This window comes from Arvicanthis niloticus, chromosome 11 (genome assembly GCF_011762505.2).
Source record: "Arvicanthis niloticus isolate mArvNil1 chromosome 11, mArvNil1.pat.X, whole genome shotgun sequence".
NCBI classification, from domain to species: domain Eukaryota; kingdom Metazoa; phylum Chordata; class Mammalia; order Rodentia; family Muridae; genus Arvicanthis; species Arvicanthis niloticus.
In genome coordinates this window covers 45,888,459-45,905,991 of record NC_047668.1, presented here as the reverse complement: position 1 = coordinate 45,905,991, position 17,533 = coordinate 45,888,459, and the positions used below count along the sequence as shown (strand labels likewise).

The window sequence follows — 17,533 nt, the reverse complement described above, 5'->3', positions numbered from 1 at the left end:
TAGAACTCTGGGAGATAGTCTCATTCACCGTACTACCAAAGGAAACAAGTGTAAACTTAAAGATCTCTCTAGTGAAAACTAAAGAATTCATGAAGGTAATAGAATGCAGTAGAAGATGGAAAGGTTTCTACGTCCTGGAATACACAGAATGTTGTTTAAGTGTCCATGCTATTAAAAGGATTGCAGATTCAGCCAGTGACATTCTTCAGATGATTAGGAAAAATCATCCTGAAAGTCACATGGGAACATAAAAGACCTCAAATATCCAAAACAGTTTGAGCTAATGAATAAATAGTTCAGGACGCATTGCAATATTTAACATACACATATATTACAGAAATGTGTTAATAAAAACATGTTAGTGACCCTAAAACAGACACAGACTACTATCCAATGGACTAGGGCAGAAAATTTAGAAAGTAGGCCATAACCCTAAGGCCACCTGACTTTTAATTATGGTACCAAAATGATATAGTGGGGGAAAATTAGCCTCTTTAACAAGATGTCCTGGGAAACCTGCAATCTCCACACAGACGAGTGAAACTAAATCCCTATCTATGCCATGCTGGGTCCTTAATGCAAGGCCTGAAAACTTTAGGATACTAGAGTAACACCTAGGGTACTATCATAGGCAGTAACTTTCTGAAGTGGACTCTAGTTGCTCAGGATTTAAGAACTAGAATGGGCTCAGGACTCTATCAAACTGGAAAAGTTCTGCAGAGACAAAGGATCACCATTTCTGTTGGAGAAATTTTTGCTGAATAATCAGTCGTCTGACAAAGAGTTACTATCTGTATACATAAGGATCTTCAACATTTAACTAATTAGAGTGATAATAATCAAATTGATAAATGGAAAACAGGGAGACATTTGTAGCGAAGTACAAATGGATAATGAATACATGAAAAAATGTTCAACATTTTTATCTATCAGATAAGTGCAAACCAAAACTATGGTTAGTATCTGTTTCAAACCAGAATGGCTGTCACTGAGGAATAACAAAAACTGGCAAGGCTATGGGGAAGAAAGAAGCCTTTTTCCTGCTGGGGGGAGTATAAGTATTCCAGCCAATATGGAAATAGGTACAGCAGTTTCTAAAGTGGAAACAGAACTTCCAGATCCACTCAGCTCTTCCAGGTGAATCAGTTTTATGACTGCAGTTTTATCTTTACGCTTGTGTTTCTGAGACATCATCCATATTGCTAAATTCTGGACTCAGCCTCAGTGCCTGTCAACAAAGGATAAATAAATTAGAAAATGTGGTTTGTATTCAAACTGGAGTTTTACTCACTTACAAAGAACAAAACTGATATTCTCAGAAAAAAATGACAGAACTGGCAATGATCATGTTAATTGAAATAAGTCATGCTTAGAAAAGCAATTCTCACATTTTCTATGTGGTTGGAAAGTTTGAGTAGGACCTGAACTCAAAAGCGGACATGTAGAAAGGAGATGGGAGCGTAAAAACTGCTGCTGAAGCCGTGTGTGTGTCATCAAGGCACGTCACAGGCATAATGATAGCCTGTGTATAGACTACAAGTGCAGAAGTTACTTCTGAAGAAAACTCGTGAGAATGAATAAAAAAGAGAGCTTAAAGGTTTAAATGAATCATGACTTTATTGACACAGTAAAGTTTTGATTTATATGGAAGTTATGGAATTTTTTTCATTAAATAACCATTTCATACAAAAGTGTGATTGAGTCACACTGGGCAGATTCAAAGCCCTGGGGTGGGAAATATGCTTATGTTTTTTGTAGAACATACAGGATGGAGTGGCTTTTAGTGGGGAGGTCAGCATTGAAAACCTCATGCAGACTGTGATGTGACTGTGGATTTTGTCTCCAGGAGATGGAAAACTTTTGGAGAGACTGTATGCTGCACCATTTCTTAATGAGCTCGTGGAAGTCTTGTATGGAAAGGCAGTGATCTTAGGTGGAAGTGGAGACAGGTCTCTAGTTAACTCTTTAAGTGTGGGATATGAGTCCTTTAAAACATGTAATCCTGAAGGAAGTGGAAGCAGCTGAAGCTGTTTGAGGAAGATTTTTAAGCACTTGCTGATAGTCTACATGGGGATTATTCCAGAAACAGGAGCTGTAGGGACAGAGATCTGCATGGTTGGTAAAGGAGATAGCAGTTACTGAGATGTTGGCTTTGTCATGTTGTCATGGAGATTGATCTCCCCCCCTCACCCCCACCCCATGTGTCACAGTGGATTATGTTTTATTCACCTGGTGGATTTTTTTTTTTTACCTTTTTTGTGAAGGTTTATGTGTTAAAGTGTTTAACACTGTTATTAAAGTATCATTTTATTAAACAGTTTCATTGTTTACTGGGCTGTGCCTTCCAAAAATGTCTGCAGTAGTCTTTGCAAGAATATCTTTTACTTAACTTTCCCCATGAGGAGTTTTTACATCTGTTCAAGGAGAGCAGAAAAGTCTAATGACTGTGGCAGGGCAATAGGTGCTTGCTGATCAGGAATGATGATAATACCTAAGCATGTTTGGCTGGAGAATAATAGTGAAAGATTCCAGCTAGTGAAAGGGGCACCATCAGACCATGCTTTGGTTTGGTAAGACTTGAGCACATGAGCATGAGGCAGGCCTGGAGAAACAATCAGACCTCAGCAATCAGCCAACCTTGAGGGGATCCTTACAATGGGAGGGGGAGGTACATAGGCCTATAAGTAGCGTGTATTATGAAGTCTGCATGGTTGATAGAGGGACACCACCTTTGGTGTTAACATTTAATGTGCATAGTATCATTCTGTGTTGTGGTTACTTGCCTTATTCAGAGCTATACCAAGTGGCATCTTAGGATAGTTGTTCTAACTGTAGTGTAGGAATCTCATTCTATATAATACTGATGGCCCCACTATTTCTGATTTATTGATATCAACATGGCCAAGGAAGTCAAGAGGTTACAGGGTGCATTGGAGTGCTTCCTGTAGGTTGTAGCTACTGTTCTTAAATCTGCTACTGGGCATTGGTGTCCCTCTGTCCTAGATGTACAAAATACACTGATTACCTCCTCCTGGAATCAGCATTTCCATCCTTTCTCTTCTCCCTTCTACCTCTTTTTGGTCTCTCTTTTAATCCAGTTTTCTTTTTTAGGGGCAAGAATTTGGTGGAGCATATCGAATTGGGACTGTAGCCAATGATGACCTAGAAAGACAAGGATGCCACCCTTTTTATGAGTCAGTCATCGCTAATCCCTTTGTCACTGAGGTAAGGACAGTGTGCTTAAGAAGACGGTTAACTGCATGAGGAGAAATGAAGCCTTTCCTGAAGTACATCTTGGGCTTGGCTCTTACTATGTTGGTTCTAGGATTTGTTTCATTTAGATCATGATATATCACAAGATGAGAATCCACTAAAATGCTAAATAAAACAATGTGCATTAGTGAGAAACAATTATCCAACTCACCCAAAGTCATAGAACTCAGCAATCATGTTGTCTAAGTGAAAGTGCTGCTTTTGTGTCATCTGAAGTGACCTATGCCACCTATCAGCAGGTTCCTGTGGAAAGCTTTGCTGAAGTGTTGCTGAGAACTGGAAAGCTGGCAGAGGCTGAGACACAAGTGTTTCCAACTACAGAAGGTGAGTCAGGCTGTGATCTCTCAGCAGGGTGTAGGTCTGTCTGAAGAGCAATGAATGGGGAGAGTTTGGAGAAATATAATTTTCAGTAATTTTGAGTTTTCTAATGGCATCTATTTGTCAAAAGTATTTATTGAATTCTTACCATTTTCTGGATACACATTTAAAAGGATGAATAACATGCAATTACTGTCTTCAGGTTGCTGATTGTCATGGTGAATGGTGCACCCTCTCAGTCTTCATTTCTGTTCTTTGAATGGAGCTCTGTGGTTGACCTAACAGTTTCTACGTAGTGACATATTTTCAGGTAGAATCTTTTGGAAAAGAAAGAAACCCACAAGTTTACTAAAGACAGCTTACTTGTCTTTTATCTTCTATTTCTTTTTAGGTTCATATTTCTTTGGAGTTTCTAAGTGTTTTTAAAAAATTATTTTGAATTACGTTTGTGTGTATGTGTCTGTGTACATGCATGTGTGCATGCGTGTGTGTGTGTGTGTGTGTGTGTGTGTGTGTGTGTGTGTGTGAAAGGACAGCTTGTGAGTCAGTCTTCTTTCCACCCAGTGAGTTCTAAAGAATGACTCTGGGTTCATGAGGGCTGTGGGCTGGAGCCTCAAATGCTGAGCACTCTCACCTGGCCTGGGTGATTGTTCAGTAACCTCTGCTCTCCTTCCCTTTGTGATCAGTGTTTCTCAGGTTCAAAGGCTGCTAGAGCTCCAGCTATCTGTTTTATTCCAGGCCATTAGTGAGAAGGAAAGGTAGAGATGAAGGGAGAGCCTCTTAGCATCCTAGCAAATCCTTCAGTTGCAAAGTACTAGCCACCTGTAACTACTAAGAAGCCTGTCTTGAGCCATCCAGGTTAGCAAAGCACTTGGCTGGGTGCAGTAAAACTTGGCGAAAGTATACTGAGAAAGATCATTTTTGTTCTCCCTTAAACCAGATAATACAACGTAGGGAATATATTTTCTTTAATGTTTGGTTGCACTTGGTAAGATGAGAGTCAGATAGTGCTTGTCTCTGTGGGTCCCAAGTCTGCCATTTCTGTTCATGTGAATGAAGGGACAGGCAGTGAGGCAGTGGGGTGAGAGTGGGCGGTGAAGGTCTCTGTGCTGCCACAGTCAGCATCTCGAGTAGACTCTCACTGGAAGCTGGTGTGTGCGCGTGCGTGTGCCTGTGTACGTGTTCGAATTGGGGGGTTAATAGCATAGGTATTCCTTCCATGAAATGGGTTCCTGGATGATGAACTGTGGGGCACCATTTGTGTACTTGTGCTTAGATATCTCCTGACCTATTCACCTGGCTTCCATTTTGCATTTATCCATCCAATTGTGATTTCACCTATTTTCTCAGGACCCATCTCTATAATTTTCTTTATTGATTTCATATTAGAATCACATAGCAATGTTTAAGAATACTGAAACTTTCAAATTGGAGACCATTTCTTTTAGAATCTTTAGATTTGGGCCTATTTGATCATAAAATTGTAGTTTATATGAGTAGTTTTTTGGTTTATCCCAACCATCATTTATCCTATCTTCAAACTCTGCCATGTTTGTGCTCAGGACCCTTTTTCTTGGCAGCACGTAGAAGCCACCTGCATCTTTTCCATCTGTCCTGTTCAACCTGAAGCTCAGTCCCCAGCTATTATATCTACTAGCCCTTCAGCCTGATGCTACAGAGTGGTGTTTGGGACATGCAAAATGATTATTTCTCCACATGGTGAGGAAGGGCGGTTTGGATATCATGGTTCTTCTGTCAGTAGGTCTAGAGTGTGCTCCCTATTGCTCTCAATGCATATTTGTGTGCTCTTGGTGGAGTCTGTAGGATTTCAGGGTACGGGGCTTTAGTTCTGTGTCCTGATATATATTTTTTTCATATTCAAATCTTTCAAAGATTTTTTTAATATCCAATGTTACTTCATGGGAAATTATTTTAGGGCTAAGAAGGGATATTTTGTATGTGCCATTAATTTGCTATGAACATTCAATATAGGGATGGTTTTAATAATAACCTCTTATTTTGGATTTATCTTTTGTGAGGCATGTTCTAAACTAGCAGTTACAGTGTTTTGGATAATGCTAACATATAGAAAAGCTATGCATAATAGTTTTGTAACATGAGATAATTTCCAGAATCCCAACAGAACTGAAGAATGATAGAAACTAAATTTAAAATTAAATGTAAAAGCGTGATAGGAATGTGACCCTTGCTGGGTTCTGATGTAGATTATAACACACATTTTGCTTCCCCAGATGATTTGACATTTTAGAGTCTTTTAATAAGGTTGACTAAAAAGTTTTTTTATAGAAACCAACTGGAAATTTTTATTTATTTATTACTTATTTAGCTGAATGAATGACTTAGTGGCTAATGATTTCCAATCAGTAATTTGGGTGACTATCCTCTGTGCATTTAGTTCTGGAATAAATTCATCAAGGAATGCTTTCCAGAGGTGTGGCACAGATGATCTGATTTTGGATATAAACTTCTTTGGGAAAACACATTGCATCTGATTCGTAGACTAGCACTGCAAATTAAACTCTTATACATTGCTAAAGTAGAGCAATTTTTAAAAATACATATATGTTAGTTTATATCATAAAGTTCCTGTGACTCATTTTCTTCAGCTAGTATGGAATTTCATGGGTCCCTTTATCAGTTTGTTTATTCTCTCCTCTGAAATTGGTTCTATGTTGATTCCAAGGCTGAGATGCTTCTTTGGTGCTGTGCTTGGCTGGCCCTTGGCAGCAATTGTTGATTCCCAATGACAGCTGTAAGAAAATTTTGATGAGCAGGGTGGTAGAAGCGGTGATGCCCGCCCTTTTCAGTCCTCCTATCAATTTACTGTAGTGGCTGGTCTGTTAGAAGAGGCCCTGCACCAGATTTAGATAACTGATCTAGAAACAAACTTCTGTGGGGAAGAGGTAACCAGCACTGAGATTAAACATTTGTAAGTAAAGACCTTTCCCTCTAAAATTTTATTAAAATATTTACTACTCATAGTAAAATTGAAAAAAAAATCTTCATTGAATAGTCCCATTACTTTTCACCTAGAGTCAACAATTTATCTTTTACTATATATACTATAATTTTATTTCTTTCCCAAGTTATTTTTTATATATTTCAAGGTAAGTTGCAGACACTGCAACAGTTCTGTCCTCACCACTCTACTGTGAAGGCTTTAGTATGAGTTAGTATTTACTGCTTTTCCAAAAGGTGAAGATTAGAAACAGTGAAACAGAACACTAGTCCAACTGAGCTCTGCCAGTGTTTTTGTGATCTTCTACCCCCTTAAGAAGCAGAATGTTACTGTCACCCCAGAGCTCTGCCACCTTTTCCTGCTCAATGTACTCCCCACCCAACTAGAAGGCCACTATGTTCTGACTTTGCCACTGTATGCATGTTTTCAAAGTTATAGACACATGTAGTAGAATAAGTTGGTGTGCATTCTCCTTATGTAAAACTTAATTTGAGTGTTTGAAATCTGTCTGTGGCACAACTTTTGGTACATTGTTTTTGTTCATTATATGAATATAAAACAGTGTGTTTATTCTCTTCTGAAGAGACATGGCAGATTCTGACTTTGGCTGTTATAAAAAGCTGCTGTGGACGTCCTAATGCAAGTGTTGTAGAGACATATTTTTAATTTCAGTTACTCAGATTTGGAATTTGGAATTTGGAATTGCTGGATTAAATATTATGCATTTTATTCCTTCTAAAAATGCCAGACCTCTTTTACTGTTCAAACGTGTTGGGTTTTATGGGTTTGAGTTCTTTAGTCTTGCAGGTTCTGATAGTACAGCATGTTGACATATCTTCCATATAGAATCCACCCTGTGGATGAATGATTCACCAGTGCCATCCGTTCCTCTAAGTGGCAGCCACTTCCAGAGTCTGTCGTTTAGTGCTTCCCAGTACCTATATCAGTGTTGGTGGGTGATGTCAGAGCATAGGCAGTTTCCCTTTAGGAAACCTCACTCGGGGGAAGCCATCACCTTGATGAAAGCCTCAGAAAAGATTCCTGGGAAGGAGACAGAAACAGATGTTGGGATTTATGAAGGAAGATAAGTTAGAATACACCCAAGGCTAGGTGGGGTTGTCTCAAGAGAGTCATGTGTCTGGCAAATGTAGTATATATGATTTGTGAACTGTAAGATTATGATAATGAAAAGATATAATTTGTAAGTAGGTTTAACGATTAAGCAAAGTTTAAATATTAAGTAAACTTCAAAGTTTGCAAATGCAAGGTAGTATAGTTAATTGTTAAATAATTTCCCTCTGTAAAGGTACCTGTAATGTGGCTTTTGTGGTGTCCTGTTAAGGTTGAACTTAGTTTACACATAGATTGGCCATGTGCACTGCTCATTAGCTGTTTAAATTCTCAGACAGCTCTCAATCTCACTCCTTAGGCCTTTGCAGCCATTTTGATCCTGGTGGTAGTTTTGCAATTCTTCACTTTTACTGAGAAATTTAAGCCAGTACGCAGGGGTGAGAGGTGCCTTTCACTTCCTGTGCCCACTTCACTTTCTTGTTCCATCCTGCCTCATCTTCCTGTTTTTATTGCTCATAGTTCAACTTGAACTTTCTTTTGTAGAATTGTTTGACAAGGAGAACCTAATCACAGAAGAACTTAACAGTTTACCATGTGTTCAGGTGTTAACCATGGTTCCGCAGAAAGGATTGGAAGTCTTAAGGGCCTTCTACTAGGGATAATTTCAGGGTTTCATCCCATGAGTGAAGGCTTTCCCTATAGAGAGAATTTTGGATATTTTCCACTTTTCCTGGGCTGTTAAAATAGATGTTGTAAACCTAGTCAAACAGGCCAAGACATTCAAGTATGAGTCAATTGCCCTAACACTTGAAGCAGTCCTGGCACCCAGGCTTCAGAGAGCAAGGCAAGGGCTTAAGGGATTTAAGAAACACAGGCCACTTAAGGCCACTTATCAACAGCCATGCGAATTACAGTTGTGTGTCATTCCGTGCAGTAATGCTACACTAGGAATATGTCCTGCGAAGGTTAGTAACACACATTAACAAGCAGAGTGGACCAGTCTATTGCCTATAATAGCATTAAATGTCACAGCCTAACTCATACTGATAGTGACTATCTTATTTGGATTTCTGGTTTTTTGTCTGTACATACAGCTGGTTTTTGGATTGGGCCTATGTTTTTAAGATTTGAGATAATATTACCTCGTTTCAGAGGAATGCTACTTCATGCAAAGCATCAGTCCAATATACTGTTAAAGCAGATATATTAAAAATGATAGGTGGTTTTGTTTTAGTGTTTTTTGTTCTTGTTACATAGAGGAATCCCATGAGCACAGCCCACATTTGAATATCAGGCTGTGTGAGTGGTGTCTGAAAGCACAAATACAGTCCCCACCCACTCAGCCCAAAAAAGAAAATTTAACTTCATTGTTTGAACAATGTGTGGACCTGGAAAAGGTTTTATTGTTCTTCTGATCTGGAGAGGGACATAGATACACATGCTTGATTAACATTACAGTAGGGCCACTGTGTAAAGAAGGATCTGGAAGGAGAGAGACTCTAGGGACTAGGTAGAGAGGAGATGGAAGATTGTTAAAAGTCATGCTTTTAAATGACAAAAAAAACCTAATCAGGAATCTGTGCCATGGGGTAAAAGGTATGTGTGAAAGCCTTTGGTGATGATTTCCTGGCAGTTTTGATAACTTCCTGCTTGTTTAAACAGTAAAAGAGGTCTGATATTTTCTGAAGGAATCAGATGCATAGTATTTAATCCAGCAATTCCTAGATGCTCTGGAGTTTTAAGTCTGCTGTACAGGGAGAAGAGTAAAAGGCTTCAGAAATACTAAAAACATTGGGTAAAGATTAAGTTGGGACAAAATTTATGTGCCATCTTCACCTGACATTTGGTAATATAAATTTTCTGAAATGGGTTAAGTGAAAAGAGAAATAGACCAGAGAGTCTGTTGACATCAAGGTTGTGAAGGTGTATTTCAGGGGATAACCTGTAAAATGAGACTAAGATAGAGAAATGACTGCTACCTTCACCCAATACTGAAGGAAGAAGAGGTAGAGGAAGATTATTTGCAGACAGGTAAAGGAAAATTCATGCTGTTGAAGCCCACAGACAGAATCATCTACCACTGTACAGCATCATTGTAAGAGCTGAAGAAAATCTCACGGCCCATGGGTTCATATCAGTTGGGATACAGTGATGCAGAACCCAGGGAATGGACAGGAAGGATGTGAATACTTTGTGCTGAACCACTTCTTTAAGATGAACAGTGAAAAGGAAAGGGATGTTGTCGAGGTGTTAGAATGGCTAGTTGCCAAAGGAAGAATATTTTTGCCTTGATGTCCATGCCTTGTGAGTTGGCATAAGGCATACAGGAAAAGAAGGACATACTGGGACTCTGAAATCTCATTTGCAGATGAATGGAAAGCATTGCCATCTTCTACAGGGCAGCTGAGGGGCGACTGACTCATCTGACTGTTGAGTGCTGTGTAGGGGTAATAGGCAGCAGCAAACACAGCCTGGAAACACACAGTCTCTTAATCAGGGATGGCTGAGTGTGTACTTGCTTCTGAGTGAAATTGGTCTTCATCCTTAAATGCAATTACTAAGTCATTAATTATGATTATATCAAATGGAAGTAATAGCCTCTTTTACCACTGTAGTACCTATTACAGGAAGGACTTCCAATCCTTCAGTATTTGGGGGGAAAATCAAAACAAGTCCAAACTTAGAAAAACAACAACAACAAAAAAAACCCCAAAAAACCACCTCAAGCCAGCCACTGACAGAGGAGGGGTGGCTGAACACCCTGTTTGCTGAAGGCCGCTCTGACTCCATGCTTTGCTTCACTTGCTCTTCACTTAAGAGGCCAATATGCTCAGACCAAAATTCAAGATGCCCTGAAAACCAAAGGGCTTTTTCTAACTTGTTTGGCATGTAAGCCTGAACTAAGCTGACACTAGGCTATTGCGGTCTCTGCTTATCCTCTGTAGTGAGAACGTGCAGTGCTTTGCAGCACGTTCATGAATGTCTTCAGTTACTAGGCAGTCCCGGACGTGCTGGTGAAGGTGTCCTACATGATGTACAGCAGAACTCCTAAAGTCTGAAGCTTTCTCTGGGCTAAAACTCAGATCACGAGGACTTGATCATTTTTTCCCCAGGGCTGTCTAATTCTAAAGATGGCTCCCTTCCTGTTTTATCATTTCACTATATAGCTCTACATCCTGCCCTAGTTGTGTTAAACTTTACCTGGGATTTTAGATTTCTTTAGGTGTACAGATACATAGGTATGAAAATGACAGTCATGAAGGAAGTGGTTGCTACAGATCCCTAAAACAAGGGTGAAACCACCTGGTAGTCAGCAGAGGGAAAGCATGTATAAAAACCTTTGTGTTTTCACAGGAGAGGAGGCAGGCATGGCAAGGTTAACTTTGGTTTGAATGGATAGCCTGAAGCTATCCATTTTAGACTCTCATGTATAGCAGCAGGCCTCGAGTGATTAAAACAGATAATTGTTAGATAGTGTATAACAACCATGTCAGAGGAATTGGTTCTGAGTTGAAGACTGGGTTTGGTTTACATGTTAAAGCTATGCTCACAGGGAACTTGTTCACCATCCAGCATCAGCTGGCTCTGGGAGGGTAGCCTCTCTGAGATAAGTAAGGACTCCACAATGTCAAAGCTTTATACAAATAGCGAATAGAACATATCATCAGCTTGACTGTATATCTGGTGTCTGTAGATGCAGTAGTATCCATAGTGATGATTCTCACTGCTGGGCAATAACAGGCCTTGGAGGAAACTTCAAGTGTGATTTTTGTCCATGAAATTGGCCTATTTTCTTTTTGGGGAGGTGGGATAAAACTGTATATGTTATGCAATGCATACATACATACATACATACATACATACTTACATTCATACACACACACATAGACACACACACAAGTTCAGAAATGTTAGTAAGAGTTTGCGACTTGTATTTGAGATACAAGTATAGCTCTTTTTTAAAAAAGCCTTCTGGAATTTCTGAATCCAGTGAAGATTTTCTCTTCAGAGATGTTTGCTGGAGGCTGTTTATTCTAACTGCCCTCATTTCTCTTCTAGTTGCCTTATTTGTTTGCTGTGGAGAATCTTCTACATTGTAAGCATAGTCTCAGGAACATCCCCTGTGGTAGCAAACATTCATGCCCTCAATGGGGCTTCATTTTGTGGAAACAGGAAAATGCACAGTAAATCAAGGAAACGTCGAGTTGATGTTACAATAAAGATGTGATGATAAGATTGTCACTAGTGGGGCTTAATTTCCCAGGTGAGCTTGGTCCAGCCACAGCTCTAGGAAATAAAGGTTCTACACTCACTGGAGCAAAGCCACATGTAAGGCAGACACTCCTGAGAGATCCTCAGGAGGAGATGAGTGCATTCAGATTAAAGATGTGAGATGATCTGAAAAAAATTGTAGTAGAAGTGGAAATAAACTAGGTTAGGTTTCAATTAACGGTCATATTTGAGAAGACTTCAAGAAATAACATTAGCTGGGAACAGTTCTCAGTGTGCAAGAGGTTGGACTTGTTTTTTTTTTTCCTTTAAGATAAGTTTCCCCAAGGACTGTTAGGCAGATGCTGAATGGTAGACAAGGTGAGACAGGAGTCAGAACTTGAGCTGTAATGGGAAATTAAGTCCCATTACTGACTGATGACTGTGTGTGGGGGTGTTTGTCATGTACAATTAAATTTTTCTTAAGTAGTCCAGAATCTTGAGTGGCCTCTGCTTCACATGTGTTCTTCTATAGTTTTCAGGTGTCTGCGGTAGATAGATTATGGTGTAGTTTATCCTTAAGCTTGAAGTCTTCTAGGTCACATTCATCACCTGGTACTTCTGTCTTGTTCCTATAATTGTTGAGAAAGAGGTGATCTGGACTTTTTATATTGTATTTTAAAATTATTTCTTCAGAGAAAAAAATATTGTTTGCTATTGTCCTAATTCATTGATTCCTGAATGTCAAAGACTGCTTATTTTAGGGAATGTCTGGTTAGAGAAAGTTTCTCTGGATACTGATTGAGACTGAGTGTGGAAATGGGTTTTGAAATGACTATCTGTTGATTAGAATGCAGTTTTGGGAGTCCATGATTTCTTGGGAGGCCTGAATTTGGTTCCTTTGGTTCCTTTGGCTCCTAAGGGTTGGAGAAAACACTGGGGATGGGACTCTTCCTACAGAAGCATAATATTTTGCAAGAGGCACAGTAGAGACAGCTCAGTATTTTCTTCTTTAAATCACCACAGGAAAATTTAAATTCTAGGGCACCTTTGGCATGTAAGGGTTGTGCCTCATTATTCCAGCTATCAGTTAAGCTCAGATTATAGTAATCACTTAAATATTGTCCAAGTAGAGCAAGACTCCTGTGGGAATCCTACAGTGTGTTTCTAGAATCAATTTTTTTCCCTTCAGATTATTCACATAGAATCTCTTTCATTTTAATATGTTTTTATTTAAAAATTTTGCAAACATACATACATACATACACACATGCACACGCACACACATGCACACACACACATGCACACGCACACACACACACATGCACATGCACACACACGCACACACGCACACACACATACACACTGAAATTAACAAGGTCCAAAAGCTTCTACAGTTCAGTGTGAACTTCTATCCAGTTTGTTGCTATGTTGCACAGAGGCTCTAGAGTCTCTCACTGGGTTTTTACTTTCACTATGGAATAGATGTATATGCAATTTCCCACCACAAACAATGGAAACTCCATAATAGAGCTAGCATAAAGCAGCTTTGAGTCTTCCTTCATAACTCATGTTCATTGCCTGCAGTTAATTTATCCTCATCCCCTAGAAGTTAGCTTTCCTTCTCTTCCTGTTATACAGTATTCACATGCACTTTTGTTTACATGTGTGTATTATTCTAGATTCCACAAATGAAGGAGAATGCGAAGATTTTTCTGTGTGTGACATTGCTTAATATTATACATTCTCGATCAATCCGTTTTCCTGCATACTTTATGATTCATTTTTCTTTACAGCTAAATAGTATTCCATCATATATATACCAAATTCTCATTCCCCATTCCCTGCTGATAGACATCCAGTCTCAAGCAACAGTGATTCCCCCTTCCCCAGCAGCCGTCAGCTGCAAAAGGCAGTGTTTCTCAGGACTGCTCTCCATTTCCTGGCTCTGATATTCTTCTCTTCCTGGTGGTCCCTGCACATGTCAAGTAGGGGTGGGGGAGGTTGCTATAGATGTCTCCAGCCCTGCTGGGCACTCAGCTCTCATTCGCAGCCCCATGCATCCGTCCACTCAATGCTGCCCTCTGCAGAATGCAGCCTCTGAGAAAAGCTGAGAACAGCTCAGGTGTACAAACAGAAGTATTTAGAAATAATTGTAACAGCACGACTATTTGATAAAGTAATAATTTCAAGTTCTGCCCTGAGTAATGCAGTTTTTTTTTTTATCCCCTCTACATTTAGTTCTCTTGCAGCTAGCAAGTGATGCTTTGCCGAATGACATGACATTGGCTCTTGCTTATCTCCTTGCCTTACCTCAGGTAAGCTTACCTTACCAACAAAGAACATAAATAAGCAAATTTCTCTCCTGGGAGTCATTGTCAGTAAAACTGTGTGTTATATGGGTCCTCTTTTGCTTGTAATTCCTAGGTACTAGAAGGGCCTAGTTAGTATCCAGAAACTGTACTCAATGATATATCATTGATGTTCATCTTTCAATCTGCTTTTATACAGTAAAGTCTACCGTACTTCCAAGCTGTCCTACTGCATGTTAGGATGCGCTCAAGTTGATGTGATGGAAGTGTGGTCTGTAGTCCTAGGCCAGTCACCATGTGGTCATGTCTGATGGTCTCACCATTTGCCTTAGCTTGATTCTGTGCTCTTCTTCCTAGGTGTTGGATGCTAACAAGTGCTTCGAGAAGCAGGCTCATTCGGCACTGTCTCTCCAGCTGGCAGCCTACTACTACAGCCTGCAGATCTATGCCCGATTGGCTCCATGTTTCAGGGACAAGTGCCATCCTCTTTACAGGGTGAGTCTTTACAGTTTCTACTGTACTAGTGAGTATAACCTTATAATAACCCCTTGTGTGCGAATGCTTCCTAGAAGACAGTGCTGGCCTTTTTTGTGAGACTTAGTTGCTTCTCAGGTAGCATGAAGAGACAGATTGTCTAATATGGATGGTGAATCCTGATCATCTGTCCTTTTCCTTTCATAGATGATTATACTTAGTAGGAAAGACTAAAAGATAGAATTAGTTTTTTTAAAGTCACATCCACAGTGGATGCTGGTTCTATAAGTTAGCAAAGTAGATGTCTTACCTTCTTTTCCTGTTCTTGTGATAAAATATGGACAAAAGTTACTTAGGGATAAAAAGGTTATCTTTAGCTCACAGCTCAAAGTATGTGCAAAGCATCATGGCAGAAATATCAAGGCAGCAGGACCTTGCAGCAGGAGTTTGTAGTAGGAGCTTGTAGCAGGACCTTGCAGCAGCAACTCATGTGGAATTTACAGTTAGAGATAAAAATTCATACATGCTGTTAGTTTCCTTTATTTTTACATCCAGGATCACAGTCCAGGGAAGTGGTTTCATCTGTGGTAGCTGAAGGAAGATTCTTCTCCCTTTGGCCAAGGCAGACTCTAAAGAAATGAATTTATAGAATTTTATAGAACAAAATTCTAGTTGTCATAACTATTATAAACAAATCAGACCCTTAAAGTATGTGAAAACACATAATACTTGTGACAACTATTGCTCTCATCTTCAACTTTTATTTAAATGGAAAGGGTGTACCATCCAGAGCACAGGGTTATCTTCCTAGGACATAGCCATTATAGGGTATGCATCGTTCCTAGGTGTGTTGGGTATTTCAGTACTGCTTGGCTAAGAAACAGCGTTGTGCTCTTCCACCCACTAAATCCGAGGTATTTATTTGAGGACTTTAAGTCTGTTTCTTGGTTGTAACTTCTACTGTCTACAATTATGGTTACTAATTTTACATAAAGTTACTCTAATTTTGTTTTAAAACCTCAGATAGTTTTATAGATAGTGAACCAGGGATTATAGCAAAAGTAAAGCATGTGTAAGACCCTGGAGTCAATTCCTAAGGGTATGAAAAAAATTAAAATAAATGTATATCAATGCTTATCATGGTATGGATTGAAATGAAGTACTTGGATGTAAAGAATATAGTGGCCTTATTGTGACACAGCCTTACACATTGACACTTGGCTCTTAGGAACTGACACTGGTTTGGAAGGCCTTGGAAACTTTGGAACTGACTAATGTAGCAAAAGTGACCAACTGGGCAAAGCCTGACAGCAATATCTCCTTCTCTTTATGGCCCAAGTCCCTTATTTTTTGACCTTTCTAGTTGGGAATAAACCACACTGCAATCCACCACCCCCACATCCAGAGCAATTCCAGCCAGCAGGCCTCCTCTGTGCTGTGCTGGATGGGACCCTTTGAAATTACATTCCAAAGCAAACCTTCTCTCCCTTGACTTGCTTTGGTTAGAGATTAGGTTTTTTTCTCTTGTTGTGACAAAGGCAGTGACAAAGGCAACTTATAAAAGAAAATGTGGAATTGTGCTTATGGTCCCAGAGGGTTACAACCCGGATGGCAGAGTGAAGGGAAGGCATGGCGGCAGGAACAGCTGAGCGTTCACATCTCAAACTGCAAGCAGGAGGCACTGAGGACGGCATGAGTCCTTGAAAGCTCAAAGCCCACCTGAGTGACACACCTCCACGGACAAGGCCATACCTCCTACTTCTTTCCAAATAGTTCCACCAAATAGGGACCAAGTATCCAAACTTATGAGTCCCTGGGGCCATTGTCATCAAACTAGCAAGGCATCTTGTCATGGAGATGAATTAGTAACTAAATAAGGAAATGTGCTGAGTTAATTTTGTGCTTATTTTCATTAGTATGTTATTATACACAAAAGGAACAAGTAATTTGCTTCAAGATACCAATTTGTTGAAACACAGTAAAGGTTTACTTTGGGAAATGCTTTGTACTTTGTTGTAAACTTGAATATTTCCCCAGAAGAACAGTTGAAATCTCAGAGCATGTTTGACTGAATGAGTGGATATCTTGACATTCAGTGCATGTGCTGGAAAGAAGATCTTATCTACCATTTCAGTCTATGTCACTGTGGTCGTTAGCTTTTGGTCATGTCTGCAATCACCCAAGAGAAACAATTCTAACAGAAGAATGATTTCCGCTGCTGTTGTTCATAGTTCCAAGGTTTGAGTTCATATCTGGTTGACCCTATTGCTGGAAGGAGGCATCCCCCATCTTCATAATAGGAACATGGCAGAAGTTGCTGAGAAAGGAGAGGGAATACTATGAATTCCTCCTACCTCCTTTTATTCCATCTTGTCTCTTAGACTATGAGATATAAATATTTCTTATCAATGCGACACCAAGATATATTTCATTAGATCACAACTTTCCAGTCCTGATTCCCAAATAGCTCACATTCAGTCCAGCACCACAAGTCTCCATAGTCTTAATAGTGCTTATATTATTCAAAGTGCCAAGTTCCAAGTGTCTCCCTGATACTCAAGGCAGTTCTTATCTCTAGGGCCCCATAAAAACAAATCAAGGTACACACTTGCTCTGTTCAGTGGTACAAAATAAATATGCCTGTTCCAGATGAAAATGGAAGATGAGCAAGGAGAGAACACTGTATTCAAACTGATTCCTGAGGTGTCACAGTCATAATGAATCCGAGTCACAGCCACAGGCTCACTGTTCTGCTGCCATCTCTGTGTTACTTGTGACTAACCCAATACAACTTTTTTTTTAATTCAAAAGACTGAAAAGCTCTCAACCCATTTATCACTAACTGTACCTGTTGCACCTCTCACACTGTCCTTTCCCACTGGGTTGAAACAAGGAA

The 17,533-nt window shown here is 39.7% G+C and overlaps 1 protein-coding gene across 2 annotated transcripts in view; it reads left to right on the top strand.

Annotated features, from left to right (window-relative positions):
- Positions 1-17,533, top strand: part of Nbas (NBAS subunit of NRZ tethering complex) — a 284,871-nt gene that overhangs the window by 159,684 nt on the left and 107,654 nt on the right. The window contains exons 37-40 of one of the 2 annotated variants that reach the window (XM_034514140.2): positions 3,112-3,225; positions 3,513-3,597; positions 14,093-14,169; positions 14,521-14,658. In XM_034514140.2, coding sequence (XP_034370031.1) covers positions 3,112-3,225; positions 3,513-3,597; positions 14,093-14,169; positions 14,521-14,658 — 414 coding nt within the window. Of the gene's footprint in view, positions 1-3,111; positions 3,226-3,509; positions 3,598-14,092; positions 14,170-14,520; positions 14,659-17,533 lie in introns of both variants that reach the window. The other variant, XM_076942115.1, reaches the window with a different exon arrangement.